At 40.2% G+C, this 18,136-nt stretch overlaps 1 protein-coding gene across 5 annotated transcripts in view; it reads right to left on the bottom strand.

The window, feature by feature from the left end:
• Positions 1-18,136, bottom strand: part of csmd3a (CUB and Sushi multiple domains 3a) — a 235,512-nt gene that overhangs the window by 36,980 nt on the left and 180,396 nt on the right. For all 5 annotated transcript variants that reach the window (XM_057339366.1, XM_057339370.1, XM_057339369.1 and 2 more), the window contains exons 54-57: positions 17,493-17,666; positions 14,862-15,047; positions 12,469-12,642; positions 7,346-7,528 (exon numbers count right to left, since the gene is read on the bottom strand). In XM_057339366.1, coding sequence (XP_057195349.1) covers positions 7,346-7,528; positions 12,469-12,642; positions 14,862-15,047; positions 17,493-17,666 — 717 coding nt within the window. The remainder of the gene's footprint in view (positions 1-7,345; positions 7,529-12,468; positions 12,643-14,861; positions 15,048-17,492; positions 17,667-18,136) is intronic.

Raw genomic sequence — 18,136 nt, 5'->3', positions numbered from 1 at the left:
TTTCATTGTATGAGGAAGCACGACTCGGCTGATATTCACCCACGCTGCACTTGTGTTGTGTGGCATCTTCAGACCCACACAGAATCTGTGCTTGTACAGGCCCTGAACATTTCCACGCTATCATTCACAAACTCTCCTTGTGTCTCTCACATCATCAGGTTATATTTGAACAGACCAATAAGAAAAGGAATTAGGAAAAAGACTAGTTGATCTCAGATCCCCTTTGCAAGTTAACACAAAACTTGTTGACAAGATAAACATCTTCAGTATGAAATGGTTGTTGTGTAATGTTTTTGTTCTGCAGAGGTTGACTGCGGCCACCCCGGATCCCCTCCCAGTGCGGTAGTGATCGGAGACAAATTCACCTTCGGTTCCACCGTCCACTACAGGTGCTCAGATGACAGAATTTTGATTGGTGATTCCACCCGCAGCTGTCAGCTGAACGGCCAATGGAGTGGCTCTCAGCCCCACTGTTCAGGTAAGACCAACCTCCAAAATCCCTAAGGTCCCTCGCACACCTGCCACCACGATGATGCTTAAAGCATAAGACAAGACATTTGACATAAAATAAATAAAATAAAAATCTTTTAGTCATCCTCACGTCACGCCAAAACCTGTGTATGACTCTAGTGAGATCTGATTCTGTGGAACGCAAAAGAAGATATTTGGAGAAATGTCTCAGTGGTTTTGTGTTTATACAGTCAATGGGGTTCATTGTTGTTTGGTTGCCAACGTTCTTCAAAATATCTTCTTTTGTGTTCGTCAGAGGAAAGAAAGTCATGCAGATTTGGAAGGACATGAGGATTAATAAATGATGACAGAATTTTTTTGGGGGGTGAACTATCCCTTTAAAGAAGTTTTAAGCCCTCTGTGCCTCGTGATGAAGAACTCTTGTGATACAATCATGGTCTTCTGTAAAATAATGCCTTACTGTACATTCAGAACTGTTGCTTTAAGGTCTTTGTGTCTACATTTGCTAATAAGGCCCAGTGTGATGTTTGAAAGAGAATTTGTACATTTGACAAGTGAAGTTCATCTTATTTTCTTGTCATTATGTGTCAGTCTAACATTAACTTCATTAAGTTCAGATGAATAGTGACTTCTGTGTGTGTGTGTGTGTGTGTGTGTGTGTGTGTGTGTGTGTGTGTGTAAAACAGTCAGCGTACATGCGGAGACATTATTTTCCTTTGTCTTTTAAATTCAGTCACATCGTGCATAGGTTTTTTTTATTACTTTGAATGAAAAGTTTGTGAAAAATGGGAATTATTTCATCATTTGGAACATCATAAACGTTTCTTTAATATAATCAGTAAAGTCATGTCCAGTACAGTTAAATACAGGTAATATGCATAACTAGTCCAACCTTAAGACCAAAGACCCACAAAGTGTGTGTGAATTTGTGTGAAATAAAACCAAAATAGAAAGTGTTTGAATGGCATCAGTAAGAAACGGTCTGTGCATTTGTGTGCAGCTCTGCATTCATGATCTCGGACTACTCTCTCTCTGTCTCTGATAGTCCTCCTTTATTCTCTTCTCTCTCTCTGTAGCTCACTCGCTTTTATCTCTCTCTATAGGCATTTCTCTTTAGCTCGAGCTCTGTCCATGTGTCTCTATATACAGTATATCTATACATCTGTTTACAGGGCTCTCTATAGCTCTGTGTATAGGTCTATCTATCTAATTTATCTATATAATTATATTTTTACGTCTTTCTATAGTTTTCTCTATAGCTGTTTCTATAGGTCTCTCTATCTATAATTATCTATACTGGCAAAAAGTCTATCTATATCTCTGTTTATATACAGTATATCTATAGCTCTGTCTATAGGGCTCTCTCTATAGTTCTATCTATATAACTGTCTATAGTTCTGTCTATAGGTCTCTCTCTTTAGTTCTATCTATCTAACTTATCTATATAATTATATTTTTACGTCTTTCTATAGTTATCTCTATAGCTGTTTCTATAGGTCTCTCTATCTATAATTATCTATACTGTCAAAAAGTCTATCTATATCTCTGTCTATATACAGTATATCTATAGCTCTGTCTATAGGTCTCTCTCTATAGTTCTATCTATATAACTTATCTATATAATTATATTTTTACGTCTTTCTATAGTTATCTCTATAGCTGTTTCTATAGGTCTCTCTATCTATAATTATCTATACTGTCAAAAAGTCTATCTATATCTCTGTCTATATACGTAACAATCTATAGTTCTCTATAGCTGTCTATAAGTCTGATCTGTAGGTCTCTCTATACTTAAAGGACTTTTTCTATAGCTATATCTGAAGGCCCCTCTCCTTTATCTCCATAGCTCTCTTACGGTTTCTCTCTCTCTCTCTTTATATTCTAGATTTCTATAGCTCTATCTCCCTCTGTATAGATCTTAAAGATCTTTTTCGTTCCTTTTTTCTTTCTCTTGGTCTCTGTATCTTCCTGTTTTATCTTGCTCTCTCTCTCTCTGTGTCTTGCTGTCTCTGCCTAATTGCTTTTGTCTGTCTTTGTGTTTGGAATGCTGAGTGCTAGCCGAATATTTAATACTACACAGTATATAAAATGTGTACTGTGCATCATGCAACAACAGCGTAAATGTTTCAGGCAGTAGTGTGCAAGAAGATCTTTGATACCTGGAGATGCATGAGTATTCCCATTCCTTTTAATGTCAGTGACCATTACCCAGAACTTTTAGGAGAAACATCAGAGACGAAATGAAATTTAACAGAGTGTTTCATTACGTCTCTGGAGCTTTGAAAGAGTAACCTCTGAGCAATAATGTCCCTCTGAGTTCTCCATCCGTGTCTTTCTAGTGCTGCTTCTGTATTCCGTGTGAGCGTGCTCAGTCTTTCTCAGAGGGTTTGATGTGGGGACTGTGTTCTGGAATTCTGGGACATTCCTCAGGATACAGTATTTTAACTTGTGAATTTGCTGGGATTTTCAGGAGGTGTGAGGAACAAAGTAGGCATCTGTTACTGTGGTCGTAGGAGCCCGCAGATTTCACCGCTTGTTTTTGTTAAAGATTGAAAGCGCGTCCCCTGAAGGGCTCGGCTCTGTGGGAGTTTCATGCTTTTTAGCCACTGCTTCACGTTATTTGGCGAAATGAATTTCGCTGCAGACACGAAGCCGATACTACCAGCCCGACGTGACAAATTGTGCATGGAAAACAAAATCAATAGCTCTCGCCGCTGCCAGGTGATTCAGACTTTATGTAACGAACTTCGCAGCCTTATTATACGGCGCTAAGCTCCTGGTGGGCGAACTTTAACTCAAATTCACACCTCTCCATAGTGCCAATTACTGAGAACTGTAACGCTTTCATAGCATTCAACACCTTCACCTTTGTAGAAGTATCTAATGAAGCTTATATAATAGTTCAGCGCATGTACGCCCGAGTCCATTGGGAGCAAAACACTGTTCGGTTTCAGCTGATGGGAAACATGATGCTGTTTTTAAGGCCGTTCGAGGTTAAAAAAAATCGTTTCCACGCTGTCTGTTTGGAACGTGGAGAACAAAGGCAGGACATCGAACCGAAGTGGTTAATGAGCAGAAGCAGCAGGTCTTTTGTCCCGTCTGACACCATTTTATTTGAGGGAGACAGGTGAGGTGAGACTGAGGAAACGGTGTTTTTCTCTCGCTCTGCGTGCATCTCTTTCCTCTGGAATGATGTCAGACGGACACGATCCTTCCCTCGCTTTCCATAGCACTGCGTAGAGAAAGGAATGTCCCAGATTTCTAGCGAACTGAGCCGAAAGTCTTTTTTTTCGTTTATTTACGAGCACGGAGCGTGACGGTGCACTGAAGATGCGAGCGTGTTGCTGGTTTTAATCACTGGTTAGTCGTCCCCCGGGTTCACGCGGCATTTGCTGAGTCGGGCTTTGTTGATCGGCCTCCGGGTGCTTGTACATATAATTAAACGGGGTTTGATTTTCGGGTCATCAGGTGATTTTAACAGGACTGGATCCTCAGAGGAACTGTCTGCGTCCAGCTCTGTTTGATGAATATTTCACCATCATTATTTGTGGTAATCCTGCGACTGTTAGATGATAATTGATTGCTTGTTGGGTATAACGCTGTCATTTGAAAAAGCGTCGCATTTTTCACACCCCTGCAGATTTCTATTCGCGGCATTTCACACCGCTAATAAATGTAATTTCGTCCTTAATTGTTTCTCTTGAGAATATGGCCGGGTTATTGCACTTCAAAAATACAGTTTTCACAGGTTTATACTTGTGCGTTTTAACTGAACAAGAAAAACTGCTGGCTTGTTTTAGCTCATAGAAACACACCTCAACTGTTGGTTTAAATTTACCTCGAACATGTCTGTATTTGACCCAACCATGGATCAGAACAATCTAGCATTTTGGGCTGAAACCGAAGCATTTATAGTTTTGTTTTTATTGCTTTTATTAATAACTTGTGTTTGCTTTTTTATATTTTTTGTTTTGTTATGTCATATTAGTTTAATTTTTAGCAATTTTGTTATGTGATTTTTTTTATTTTGTTATGGGAGTGTCATTTTATTTATTTGTTTATTTTATATTGCTATAAACTGTATTTAGTATTTTATTTACTTATATATTTTATTATAATACAATGTTTTAAAAGTTTTGGTTCTTTAAAAGCTATAAGCAAACCAGAATAACCCCGTTTAGATGAATTTAAACCCAATGTCCATATTGTACCCAACCATGGATTGAAATAAGCAACTTTAAACCTTTTTGTAAATGAATAGTTTACACAATAATGAAAATCCAACCATTATTTCCTCATTGTCATGTCATTTATGACTTGATTTTAGAAATATAGGGACCAGAAGTTATGTTATTTGTGGATTTAATTTTCATTGTATTGGAAAAAGACGGTGTAACGTTCTGCCTGATATCTCTTTCATAATCCATTAAAGAAATAAAAAGTCAGGTTTGACACGACATGGTGTTGAGTACACAACGATAGAATTTCCATTTCTATTATTTCAACAAATCCTCCTGAAACTGATTTGATTTTCCATTGGCTGTGTCATCGTTCAGATACCTGCCTGTTCGCTCAAGGCCGGCAAGCAAAGCGTTTTTAGAAGCTCAATGAGGCAGCAGTTTCACACACAAAAAGCGTTTGAAAAGTTCCTCTCCTCAAATCTTCTGAAAGGCCACGAAGAGTGACAGCTCGGAGAGGTGGGCAAGTGTTCCTCTGAGACCTCTAACCGCTCTTTATCCAAGCTGTGGCAGTTCAGTGCCGTGAAATTCTCCTTTGTGGCCAAACGGCGCTCCAGAACCGCTCCGGTAGAGGCGGAGTAGCGTTCGGATTTATAATATCTTTAATAGATCACGGACTATCTCTTTATTGCTCTCGGGCAATAATGATTCCAACTGTTGTCATCCCGATGAAATAGTGGTAATATCTTCATGTTCGCTCCGTTCGCAGGTGATAAAAGGAGCGCTTGCGGGGATCCGGGCACTCCGGCCCACGCCACCCGAGAGGAGAGCAGCTTTCAGCAGCACGCCAAAGTTCGATTCACTTGCTCCACGGGTCACACGCTCTACGGCTCGGCGGAAAGGATCTGTTTTCCCAACGGCACCTGGTCGGGCCGACAGCCCACCTGTAAACGTAAGTGACTCCCGCAGATGCCATAAATAATGCATGCGGTGTGTAGGCACACGCAGAGACGCCGATATCTATTCTCTCGTCAAACATCAGACTCGCGTCGCGCCGTTCACACACTTCGTAACTCACACGAAGGACGACCTTGCCGCCCGGCCCAGAGGCTTCGAGGAGGCGCGCGGGTGCTTTTGCAACTCTTTTTAGCTTGACGCATTGTCCACGCCGTCTCAAGGGTGACAGGTTATTGCAGTCCAGCGCTCAGCTTGGCTATAAAACAGATTTACAGATTGTTAGCGCTCAGGCCCCAGGAGGCGGAAATTTCTCAGGCTTGAATGTTTTTGCTACGCAGCTCTGGTCCAACAGCTTGTCTTGCATTAAATCCCATCATGCCTGTACAAACATCAACACATCCCCCCTGTAAGTTAACCCGGCTCGACATGAGCGTGGGCCAAGTTCATTGGATGAAAGGGACATGCAAAAGTAAAGGTACCGGTTTAACAAAGTGTAGCGTGCAGACAAAAACACACTGCAGCAAACTTGCGTTGAGTTTCTCGTGTTCAGAATTAAACAACATCCAGGGCTGTTCAGATTCAATCCATAGCACAGAAGCATTACACAAACACATCACTTTGCCAGTCTGATACAACATATGCAAGATTTTTTATTTCAAGNGATTGTTAGCGCTCAGGCCCCAGGAGGCGGAAATTTCTCAGGCTTGAATGTTTTTGCTACGCAGCTCTGGTCCAACAGCTTGTCTTGCATTAAATCCCATCATGCCCGTACAAACATCAACACATCCCCCTGTTTCAAGTTTATTTTTCTTACCCCATTGGCAGATTTTTTTGCTTGTTTTAAGCACAAATTCACTGAAATTTCATTTTTTTTACTAAAAACAAGACTTATTTTCTTAGGTCATTTTGCTCATCAAGAAAATGCATCTTGATTCAAGAATTTGTAGACATTTTCACTGGAAAACAAGAAAAAAAGACTAAGTAAGAAAGTCATTTTTTGCAGTGTATATAATGTATACACACGCGCACACACTGTATATACACACACACACACGCACGCACACACACTGTATACTTGAAATAAAAAATCTTGCATATGTTGTATCAGACTGGCAAAGTGATGTGTTTGTGTAATGCTTCTGTGCTATGGATTGAATCTGAACAGCCCTGGATGTTGTTTAATTCTGAACACGAGAAACTCAACGCAAGTTTGCTGCAGTGTGTTTTTGTCTGCACGCTACACTTTGTTAAACCGGTACCTTTACTTTTGCATGTCCCTTTCATCCAATGAACTTGGCCCACGCTCAAGTCGAGCCGGGTTAACTTACAGGGGGGATGTGTTGATGTTTGTACAGGCATGATGGGATTTAATGCAAGACAAGCTGTTGGACCAGAGCTGCGTAGCAAAAACATTCAAGCCTGAGAAATTTCCGCCTCCTGGGGCCTGAGCGCTAACAATCTGTAAATCTGTTTTATAGCCAAGCTGAGCGCTGGACTGCAATAACCTGTCACCCTTGAGACGGCGAGGACAATGCGTCAAGCTAAAAAGAGTTGCAAAAGCACCCGCGCGCCTCCTCGAAGCCTCTGGGCCGGGCGGCAAGGTCGTCCTACGTGTGAGTTACGAAGTGTGTGAACGGCGCGACGCGAGTCTGATGTTTGACGAGAGAATAGATATCGGCGTCTCTGCGTGTGCCTACACACCGCATGCATTATTTATGGCATCTGCGGGAGTCACTTACGTTTACAGGTGGGCTGTCGGCCCGACCAGGTGCCGTTGGGAAAACAGATCCTTTCCGCCGAGCCGTAGAGCGTGTGACCCGTGGAGCAAGTGAATCGAACTTTGGCGTGCTGCTGAAAGCTGCTCTCCTCTCGGGTGGCGTGGGCCGGAGTGCCCGGATCCCCGCAAGCGCTCCTTTTATCACCTGCGAACGGAGCGAACATGAAGATATTACCACTATTTCATCGGGATGACAACAGTTGGAATCATTATTGCCCGAGAGCAATAAAGAGATAGTCCGTGATCTATTAAAGATATTATAAATCCGAACGCTACTCCGCCTCTACCGGAGCGGTTCTGGAGCGCCGTTTGGCCACAAAGGAGAATTTCACGGCACTGAACTGCCACAGCTTGGATAAAGAGCGGTTAGAGGTCTCAGAGGAACACTTGCCCACCTCTCCGAGCTGTCACTCTTCGTGGCCTTTCAGAAGATTTGAGGAGAGGAACTTTTCAAACGCTTTTTGTGTGTGAAACTGCTGCCTCATTGAGCTTCTAAAAACGCTTTGCTTGCCGGCCTTGAGCGAACAGGCAGGTATCTGAACGATGACACAGCCAATGGAAAATCAAATCAGTTTCAGGAGGATTTGTTGAAATAATAGAAATGGAAATTCTATCGTAGTGTACTCAACACCATGTCGTGTCAAACCTGACTTTTTATTTCTTTAATGGATTATGAAAGAGATATCAGGCAGAACGTTACACCATCTTTTTCCAATACAATGAAAATTAAAACCACAAATAACATAACTTCTGGTCCCTATATTTCTAAAATCAAGTCATAAATGACATGACAATGAGGAAATAATGGTTGGATTTTCATTATTGTGTAAACTATTCATTTACAAAAAGGTTTAAAGTTGCTTATTTCAATCCATGGTTGGGTACAATATGGACATTGGGTTTAAATTCATCTAAACGGGGTTATTCTGGTTTGCTTATAGCTTTTAAAGAACCAAAACTTTTAAAACATTGTATTATAATAAAATATATAAGTAAATAAAATACTAAATACAGTTTATAGCAATATAAAATAAACAAATAAATAAAATGACACTCCCATAACAAAATAAAAAAAATCACATAACAAAATTGCTAAAAATTAAACTAATATGACATAACAAAACAAAAAATATAAAAAAGCAAACACAAGTTATTAATAAAAGCAATAAAAACAAAACTATAAATGCTTCGGTTTCAGCCCAAAATGCTAGATTGTTCAGATCCATGGTTGGGTCAAAAACAGACATGTTCGAGGTAAATTTAAACCAACAGTTGAGGTGTGTTTCTATGAGCTAAAACAAGCCAGCAGTTTTTCTTGTTCAGTTAAAACGCACAAGTATAAACCTGTGAAAACTGTAATTTTGAAGTGCAATAACCCGGCCATATTCTCAAGAGAAACAATTAAGGACGAAATTACATTTATTAGCGGTGTGAAATGCCGCGAATAGAAATCTGCAGGGGTGTGAAAAATGCGACGCTTTTTCAAATGACAGCGTTATACCCAACAAGCAATCAATTATCATCTAACAGTCGCAGGATTACCACAAATAATGATGGTGAAATATTCATCAAACAGAGCTGGACGCAGACAGTTCCTCTGAGGATCCAGTCCTGTTAAAATCACCTGATGACCCGAAAATCAAACCCCGTTTAATTATATGTACAAGCACCCGGAGGCCGATCAACAAAGCCCGACTCAGCAAATGCCGCGTGAACCCGGGGGACGACTAACCAGTGATTAAAACCAGCAACACGCTCGCATCTTCAGTGCACCGTCACGCTCCGTGCTCGTAAATAAACGAAAAAAAAGACTTTCGGCTCAGTTCGCTAGAAATCTGGGACATTCCTTTCTCTACGCAGTGCTATGGAAAGCGAGGGAAGGATCGTGTCCGTCTGACATCATTCCAGAGGAAAGAGATGCACGCAGAGCGAGAGAAAAACACCGTTTCCTCAGTCTCACCTCACCTGTCTCCCTCAAATAAAATGGTGTCAGACGGGACAAAAGACCTGCTGCTTCTGCTCATTAACCACTTCGGTTCGATGTCCTGCCTTTGTTCTCCACGTTCCAAACAGACAGCGTGGAAACGATTTTTTTTAACCTCGAACGGCCTTAAAAACAGCATCATGTTTCCCATCAGCTGAAACCGAACAGTGTTTTGCTCCCAATGGACTCGGGCGTACATGCGCTGAACTATTATATAAGCTTCATTAGATACTTCTACAAAGGTGAAGGTGTTGAATGCTATGAAAGCGTTACAGTTCTCAGTAATTGGCACTATGGAGAGGTGTGAATTTGAGTTAAAGTTCGCCCACCAGGAGCTTAGCGCCGTATAATAAGGCTGCGAAGTTCGTTACATAAAGTCTGAATCACCTGGCAGCGGCGAGAGCTATTGATTTTGTTTTCCATGCACAATTTGTCACGTCGGGCTGGTAGTATCGGCTTCGTGTCTGCAGCGAAATTCATTTCGCCAAATAACGTGAAGCAGTGGCTAAAAAGCATGAAACTCCCACAGAGCCGAGCCCTTCAGGGGACGCGCTTTCAATCTTTAACAAAAACAAGCGGTGAAATCTGCGGGCTCCTACGACCACAGTAACAGATGCCTACTTTGTTCCTCACACCTCCTGAAAATCCCAGCAAATTCACAAGTTAAAATACTGTATCCTGAGGAATGTCCCAGAATTCCAGAACACAGTCCCCACATCAAACCCTCTGAGAAAGACTGAGCACGCTCACACGGAATACAGAAGCAGCACTAGAAAGACACGGATGGAGAACTCAGAGGGACATTATTGCTCAGAGGTTACTCTTTCAAAGCTCCAGAGACGTAATGAAACACTCTGTTAAATTTCATTTCGTCTCTGATGTTTCTCCTAAAAGTTCTGGGTAATGGTCACTGACATTAAAAGGAATGGGAATACTCAAGCATCTCCAGGTATCAAAGATCTTCTTGCACACTACTGCCTGAAACATTTACGCTGTTGTTGCATGATGCACAGTACACATTTTATATACTGTGTAGTATTAAATATTCGGCTAGCACTCAGCATTCCAAACACAAAGACAGACAAAAGCAATTAGGCAGAGACAGCAAGACACAGAGAGAGAGAGAGCAAGATAAAACAGGAAGATACAGAGACCAAGAGAAAGAAAAAAGGAACGAAAAAGATCTTTAAGATCTATACAGAGGGAGATAGAGCTATAGAAATCTAGAATATAAAGAGAGAGAGAGAGAAACCGTAAGAGAGCTATGGAGATAAAGGAGAGGGGCCTTCAGATATAGCTATAGAAAAAGTCCTTTAAGTATAGAGAGACCTACAGATCAGACTTATAGACAGCTATAGAGAACTATAGATTGTTACGTATATAGACAGAGATATAGATAGACTTTTTGACAGTATAGATAATTATAGATAGAGAGACCTATAGAAACAGCTATAGAGATAACTATAGAAAGACGTAAAAATATAATTATATAGATAAGTTATATAGATAGAACTATAGAGAGAGACCTATAGACAGAGCTATAGATATACTGTATATAGACAGAGATATAGATAGACTTTTTGACAGTATAGATAATTATAGATAGAGAGACCTATAGAAACAGCTATAGAGATAACTATAGAAAGACGTAAAAATATAATTATATAGATAAGTTAGATAGATAGAACTAAAGAGAGAGACCTATAGACAGAACTATAGACAGTTATATAGATAGAACTATAGAGAGAGCCCTATAGACAGAGCTATAGATATACTGTATATAAACAGAGATATAGATAGACTTTTTGCCAGTATAGATAATTATAGATAGAGAGACCTATAGAAACAGCTATAGAGAAAACTATAGAAAGACGTAAAAATATAATTATATAGATAAATTAGATAGATAGACCTATACACAGAGCTATAGAGAGCCCTGTAAACAGATGTATAGATATACTGTATATAGAGACACATGGACAGAGCTCGAGCTAAAGAGAAATGCCTATAGAGAGAGATAAAAGCGAGTGAGCTACAGAGAGAGAGAAGAGAATAAAGGAGGACTATCAGAGACAGAGAGAGAGTAGTCCGAGATCATGAATGCAGAGCTGCACACAAATGCACAGACCGTTTCTTACTGATGCCATTCAAACACTTTCTATTTTGGTTTTATTTCACACAAATTCACACACACTTTGTGGGTCTTTGGTCTTAAGGTTGGACTAGTTATGCATATTACCTGTATTTAACTGTACTGGACATGACTTTACTGATTATATTAAAGAAACGTTTATGATGTTCCAAATGATGAAATAATTCCCATTTTTCACAAACTTTTCATTCAAAGTAATAAAAAAAACCTATGCACGATGTGACTGAATTTAAAAGACAAAGGAAAATAATGTCTCCGCATGTACGCTGACTGTTTTACACACACACACACACACACACACACACACACACACACACACACACAGAAGTCACTATTCATCTGAACTTAATGAAGTTAATGTTAGACTGACACATAATGACAAGAAAATAAGATGAACTTCACTTGTCAAATGTACAAATTCTCTTTCAAACATCACACTGGGCCTTATTAGCAAATGTAGACACAAAGACCTTAAAGCAACAGTTCTGAATGTACAGTAAGGCATTATTTTACAGAAGACCATGATTGTATCACAAGAGTTCTTCATCACGAGGCACAGAGGGCTTAAAACTTCTTTAAAGGGATAGTTCACCCCCCAAAAAAATTCTGTCATCATTTATTAATCCTCATGTCCTTCCAAATCTGCATGACTTTCTTTCCTCTGACGAACACAAAAGAAGATATTTTGAAGAACGTTGGCAACCAAACAACAATGAACCCCATTGACTGTATAAACACAAAACCACTGAGACATTTCTCCAAATATCTTCTTTTGCGTTCCACAGAATCAGATCTCACTAGAGTCATACACAGGTTTTGGCGTGACGTGAGGATGACTAAAAGATTTTTATTTTATTTATTTTATGTCAAATGTCTTGTCTTATGCTTTAAGCATCATCGTGGTGGCAGGTGTGCGAGGGACCTTAGGGATTTTGGAGGTTGGTCTTACCTGAACAGTGGGGCTGAGAGCCACTCCATTGGCCGTTCAGCTGACAGCTGCGGGTGGAATCACCAATCAAAATTCTGTCATCTGAGCACCTGTAGTGGACGGTGGAACCGAAGGTGAATTTGTCTCCGATCACTACCGCACTGGGAGGGGATCCGGGGTGGCCGCAGTCAACCTCTGCAGAACAAAAACATTACACAACAACCATTTCATACTGAAGATGTTTATCTTGTCAACAAGTTTTGTGTTAACTTGCAAAGGGGATCTGAGATCAACTAGTCTTTTTCCTAATTCCTTTTCTTATTGGTCTGTTCAAATATAACCTGATGATGTGAGAGACACAAGGAGAGTTTGTGAATGATAGCGTGGAAATGTTCAGGGCCTGTACAAGCACAGATTCTGTGTGGGTCTGAAGATGCCACACAACACAAGTGCAGCGTGGGTGAATATCAGCCGAGTCGTGCTTCCTCATACAATGAAACGTGTACAAAATAACAGAGAATATACAGCATACATTCATCTGCTTTAAAGCACCACTTCACTTCAGCACACAAATTCACTGTCTTCTGCAACAAGACAATTATTGATGGACATATGTCATGCTCCAAACAACGTTCACCTTGTAAGATATATTATTAAATTACTTTCTTTCTCCAAACATATATATAAAATCAAAACTAAGGAAAAACAAACAGAACTATTGGAATTTACACACAAAAACTGAAAACAAATAAAACTAGTTTAATAGTCAAGAAATTAAAAACATTTTTTTAACTTTTATAATAAAGTAATAAATATGCTGACATAATTACATTTTTGGTTATTTTAAATGCTCTTAAATTTTTTTAGCAGTCATGCATTTAAAAAACATGAAAATAGTATTTTTCTTAAAAGAAAGAAATGTTGGCATAATTATTTTTTATTTGAAATACTTTTTCATAACTACAGTAATTATGTTCAGACTTGAAACTTGACAACTGAAAACAAATCTATTTTAGCAGTCAGTAACGCATTTCAAAACGTCAATTTTTATTTTATTTTATAAGAAAATAAATTAATAGGTTGGCATTATTATATGTTTTGTTTATTTGTAAATTTGCATCGGATAAAAGTGTCTCCTAAATAAATAAATAAATGTCATGAAAATGTCTACAGATTAAACTTTCAATGAAATGACCCTAAACTTTGAAACGGTAGTGTGTTTGTATGTACTGTGTATATTTATACTTTAATACAGTAAAATGTATAGTAAACATTAAAAGTAATATTAATATATATTATAAAGGCAACATTATAAAGTAAAACATTGCATGTAGACATTATGCAGTAATATTGACCTTTTTAACTAAAACATGGAACGTATTTTAATGGCAAATTAAAAAATGCTCCATGTTTTAGTTAAAAAGCACTGGAACAAATTGAATTTGCTCATTAAAAGTGAAGCTTTTTCTCTGCTGTAAAAACAGCAGTGCAGTAGTTGTGATACACCTCTGTCTTGACTCCAAAACTTAACAACCAAATAAAAAAACACAATCGTCACGATTAAACAACACTGCTTAATTCCACAACAAACTTCATGTAAACCGATCTGCTATTTCAGATACTAAACAACCTGCAGTATAATTACACAGTTCTTCTTAAAAACAAACTACTCGATTATGAAAACGTCTTGCACACATCTTCAAACCTCAAACCTGAACACGAATTCATCTTAAGATGTACGACATCACCTCTCATGTGCACCGCACACGAGCGCCCCCATTCAGCTAAGATAAGCTTCTTAGCATGTCCGCTTTTTGATGTTTACTTTCTTTTGAATTGGAAATGCACCTGAATTACAGCGCGGCGGTTAAAACTTTAATGGCATTCATCAGATTCAAAGGCTGAGGAGAGAGCCGAAGCCGCTTATTAAAAATCCCAGTTTAAAAGCAGCAAGTGGCCTCCGTCGGCCAAGTAAAGTGAAGAATCGCCTGGCGTACACCTGAGGAAACCAAAACAAGACTAATAAACAGCCGGCAGGATTCTTCACTTTCCCTCGCGGCAGAATCCAGAAAACTGACAGAAAACAGTCAAACTCGGGTTTGAAGCAATTACACAGACGGCGAAACACGAGGCAATTACAATCTCACAGGAAAATGAACACGTCTCGCTAATGAACCCGCCTGACAATCCCCAGCATTAGTCTCCCTTGACCTTAACACTCCTCGCTCTTCCCAAGCACAGAAAAGGTGCGTTAAACTCCCCGCCGTCCACCGCTGAACGTCTCAAACCATGAAGACGTTCACAGACAGTGAAGACTTCATCGCAACGATTCTGCACTGGGACATTTCCCGTCGCCTTTCAAAGACATCAGTGATAAAGAATCCAAACCAAGAGAAATGTGCGGGGAGACGTACCCAGGCAGTCCGGTAATGGCTTGTCCCAGTAACCCACCGGCTGGCAGGTTAAAACCGATGACCCAAAGAGGTAATAGCCGGGACTGCAATCGTAGGACACCACGGTTCCAAAAGTGAAGTTGCCGTACTCGATTTTACTCTTTCTGATGGAGTTGGCTGGAATTCCAGGATCAGTGCAGTTCATGACTGTAAATACAAAACCACAAGAGTCATACTACTGTATAATGTCTTCGAAACCATCTCCAAACAATTCAGAAATTAAACTAGAATATAATCTGATGTGATTAGATTCGTACTGTTAATATTAAACTCTTAAAAAAAAGGTGCTTCAAAAAAACCTTTTGGTTCCATGAAGAACCTTTAACTTCTGAAGAACCTTTCTGTTTCACAAAAGGTTCTTTGTGGTGAAAAACGGTTCTTTAGATGATAAAAAAAGTAAGAAGGAGATGGTTCTTTAAAGAACCTTTGGCAGAATGGTCCTTCCATGAAGAACCTTTTAAGCACCTTCATTTTTAAGAGTGTAGAAGAACCATTTTTGGGTGAATGTTTTCATAAAGAACCTTTAACATCCGAAGAACATTTCCGTTCACAAAAAGGTACTTATCAAACAAAAGAAAGAAATGGTTCTTTTAAGAATATATTTCGAATAAATGGTTCTTTGGGACATCGAAAATGGTTTTTCTATGACATCGCTGTGAAGAACCTTTTGAAGTACCTCAAGAGTGAAGGCAACAGAAAAACACCGTTTGGTGATGCTATTGATGTTGAAAAGACAAACTTCAGTTTTCGTGAGACGCAGATATGCGTGTACCCACTTTGGTGAATTAAACATCACTGGTATTTGACAAATCTCCTAAAATATAATTATTTTCTTGTTTGAGAAGCTCATGCAATCAACAGCAGCCTTGAACACACTAAGAGCGTCTCATACCCAGGGGCGGACTGGCCATCTGGAGTACCAGGCGTTTTCCCGTTGGGCCGCAAACGTATAGGGCCGGAACGGAGGCGGTGGCCGCTAACGTATGGGGCCGGAACGGAGGCGGTGGCCACTAACGTATGGGGCCGGAACGGAGGGGGTGGCCGCTAACGTATGGGGCCGGAACGGAGGCGGTGGCCGCAAACGTATAGGGCCGGAACGGAGGCGGTGGCCGCTAACGTATGGGGCCGGAACGGAGGCGGTGGCCGCTTAGACGGACATATTATAAATGCGAATGCACGCAACGCGAATGCAAAAGACACGTGTGCATATCGTATTACGATACATTTTTCATATTAGTAAATTGATCTATATTCAATTTCATTGTACAATAAAGAACAGTCTAACATCTTTTGCATTTCATGGAAGAAAGAACGTCACACATAAAGGTGAATAAATGACGACAGAATGTATGACCCATTCCTTTAAACTCTCAGATATATGGATGAATAATGGTAAAACGCTGGCAAATGTGGGAACAGTACATTTCCAATCTTCAGATATTTTCGAGGCAACCAGGTGAGACACGGCGAGTTTCCACCCAGAAAGTAATTTGTTTGTCCGTTCCGAAGGCAACACTCTGCAGAACATATTTAATGTCTAAAAACAGATTTCCATCATGTCTCTCATGTCCCTGCGTACGCTTTTCTTCCCACGTTATTTACACTCAAGTCAAAATTTCATGTGTGTTTTATATTTTGAATAAAGGTAGATAATAAGCACAATAACGCGTCCTCAAGTCGCAAAATAAACCCAGACAGGGTGATTGTGACCCCGACGCAAAGCTATATAAGTTGCCAGGGGCGGACTGGCCATCTGGCATACCGGGCGTTTTCCCGGTGGGCCGCTAACGTATGGGGCCGGAAAGGAGGCGGTGGCCGCTAACGTATGGGGCCGGAACGGAGGCGGTGGCCGCTTAGACGGACGTATTATAAATGCGAATGCACGCAACGCAAATGCAAAAGACACGTACGCATCACCCCCCACCCCCGTCGACAGATTCGGTGGAGGGCCGATGCGGGCCTAAAAATGCCAGGGCCGATTTTTCTTACCAGTCCAGCCCTGTAAATTGCTCATAATCAAATATATTAATATGAAGCGGTTTCATTCAAGTATCAACTTAGTCTCATATGTTTCTTCTAAAACTGAATATGTGTAAGATTTCTGCGTCTCTTTCTCAGGAGAAACATCTGAGACGCAGATGAGACTTGAGCAAAAGCTTCCATTTCATCTCTAATTAATCTCATTGATGCCTTGAAGAAATAACAGCGGTCTCGTCAGTGATTCTTCTTTCTCACGGGCAAATACAACCAAAAGTCTGATCACCAATCAGCCGAACATCACTGTTGATCACTTCATCTGTTTTGTTGTGAGAATGAGCCACTACAGACGTCCCTCAGAGACCCTCATAATCACGCCGCTAACAAATCGGAGATTAGATTCAAAATATACATCTCATCTTGTGATTCGCAGCACTAAACGGTTGCTCTCTAGATTACGACTGAATGGGTTTCTGCAGGCTGAAAGGCCAGAGGGCTCCCAGCTGAAATGGGCCATTGGCGTTTTTTAACGGCGGCAGAAATAAACTCATTTCCATCACTGCCACAGAGCTTAACTTGAACTCTAATGAGAAAAAATCTCTTCGGGGTTCGCACCTCTGCAGGTGGGTGGCTGCTGACTCCACTGACGGTCGGCCTGACACTGCGCTTGAGACGGACCTTCCAAGATGTAACCGTTATTACAGGTGAAAGTCACCACGTCGTTGAGGTTGAAGCCATCTCCAGTGGTGCGGCCGTAGATAGGACTGCCCGGGTGACCGCAACTCACGGCTGAAACCCCCAAAAAATGAATATTACAACACGTTTACAGTAAGAGTAAGTGTTTGGACTAGGGTTGCATGATATTGAAGAAAAATGTGATACGATGCAATAACTTGCTAAATAATGTATCATAACATGATATCCGATACTGCAATATAATGCATATAATTGTTTTATCCAAAGCACATTACAAATGAGAGAACATTTGGTCTAAAACTTTTTTATTTTCTGTTCTCACAAGCAACTTCATGAAATGAATCCTTTGCTGTTTAGAAACATTATCTTTATTTTAGTTTTGAATCTCATGCGTAGGCACAATTTATATCTCTTTAAAGGAGTAGTTCGCCTTCAAACCTGTTCAATTTCAGTTCAATTTCAAACCTGTATGACTTTCTTCTGCAGAACGCAAAAGAAGATATTTTGAAAAATGTCGCACTGCAAAAAATGACTTTCTTACTAAGACTTTTTTCTTATTTTCC

Source organism: Triplophysa rosa, linkage group LG8 (assembly GCF_024868665.1).
Source record: "Triplophysa rosa linkage group LG8, Trosa_1v2, whole genome shotgun sequence".
Lineage (NCBI taxonomy): Eukaryota > Metazoa > Chordata > Actinopteri > Cypriniformes > Nemacheilidae > Triplophysa > Triplophysa rosa.
This window is presented reverse-complemented; position numbering and strand designations above follow the sequence as displayed.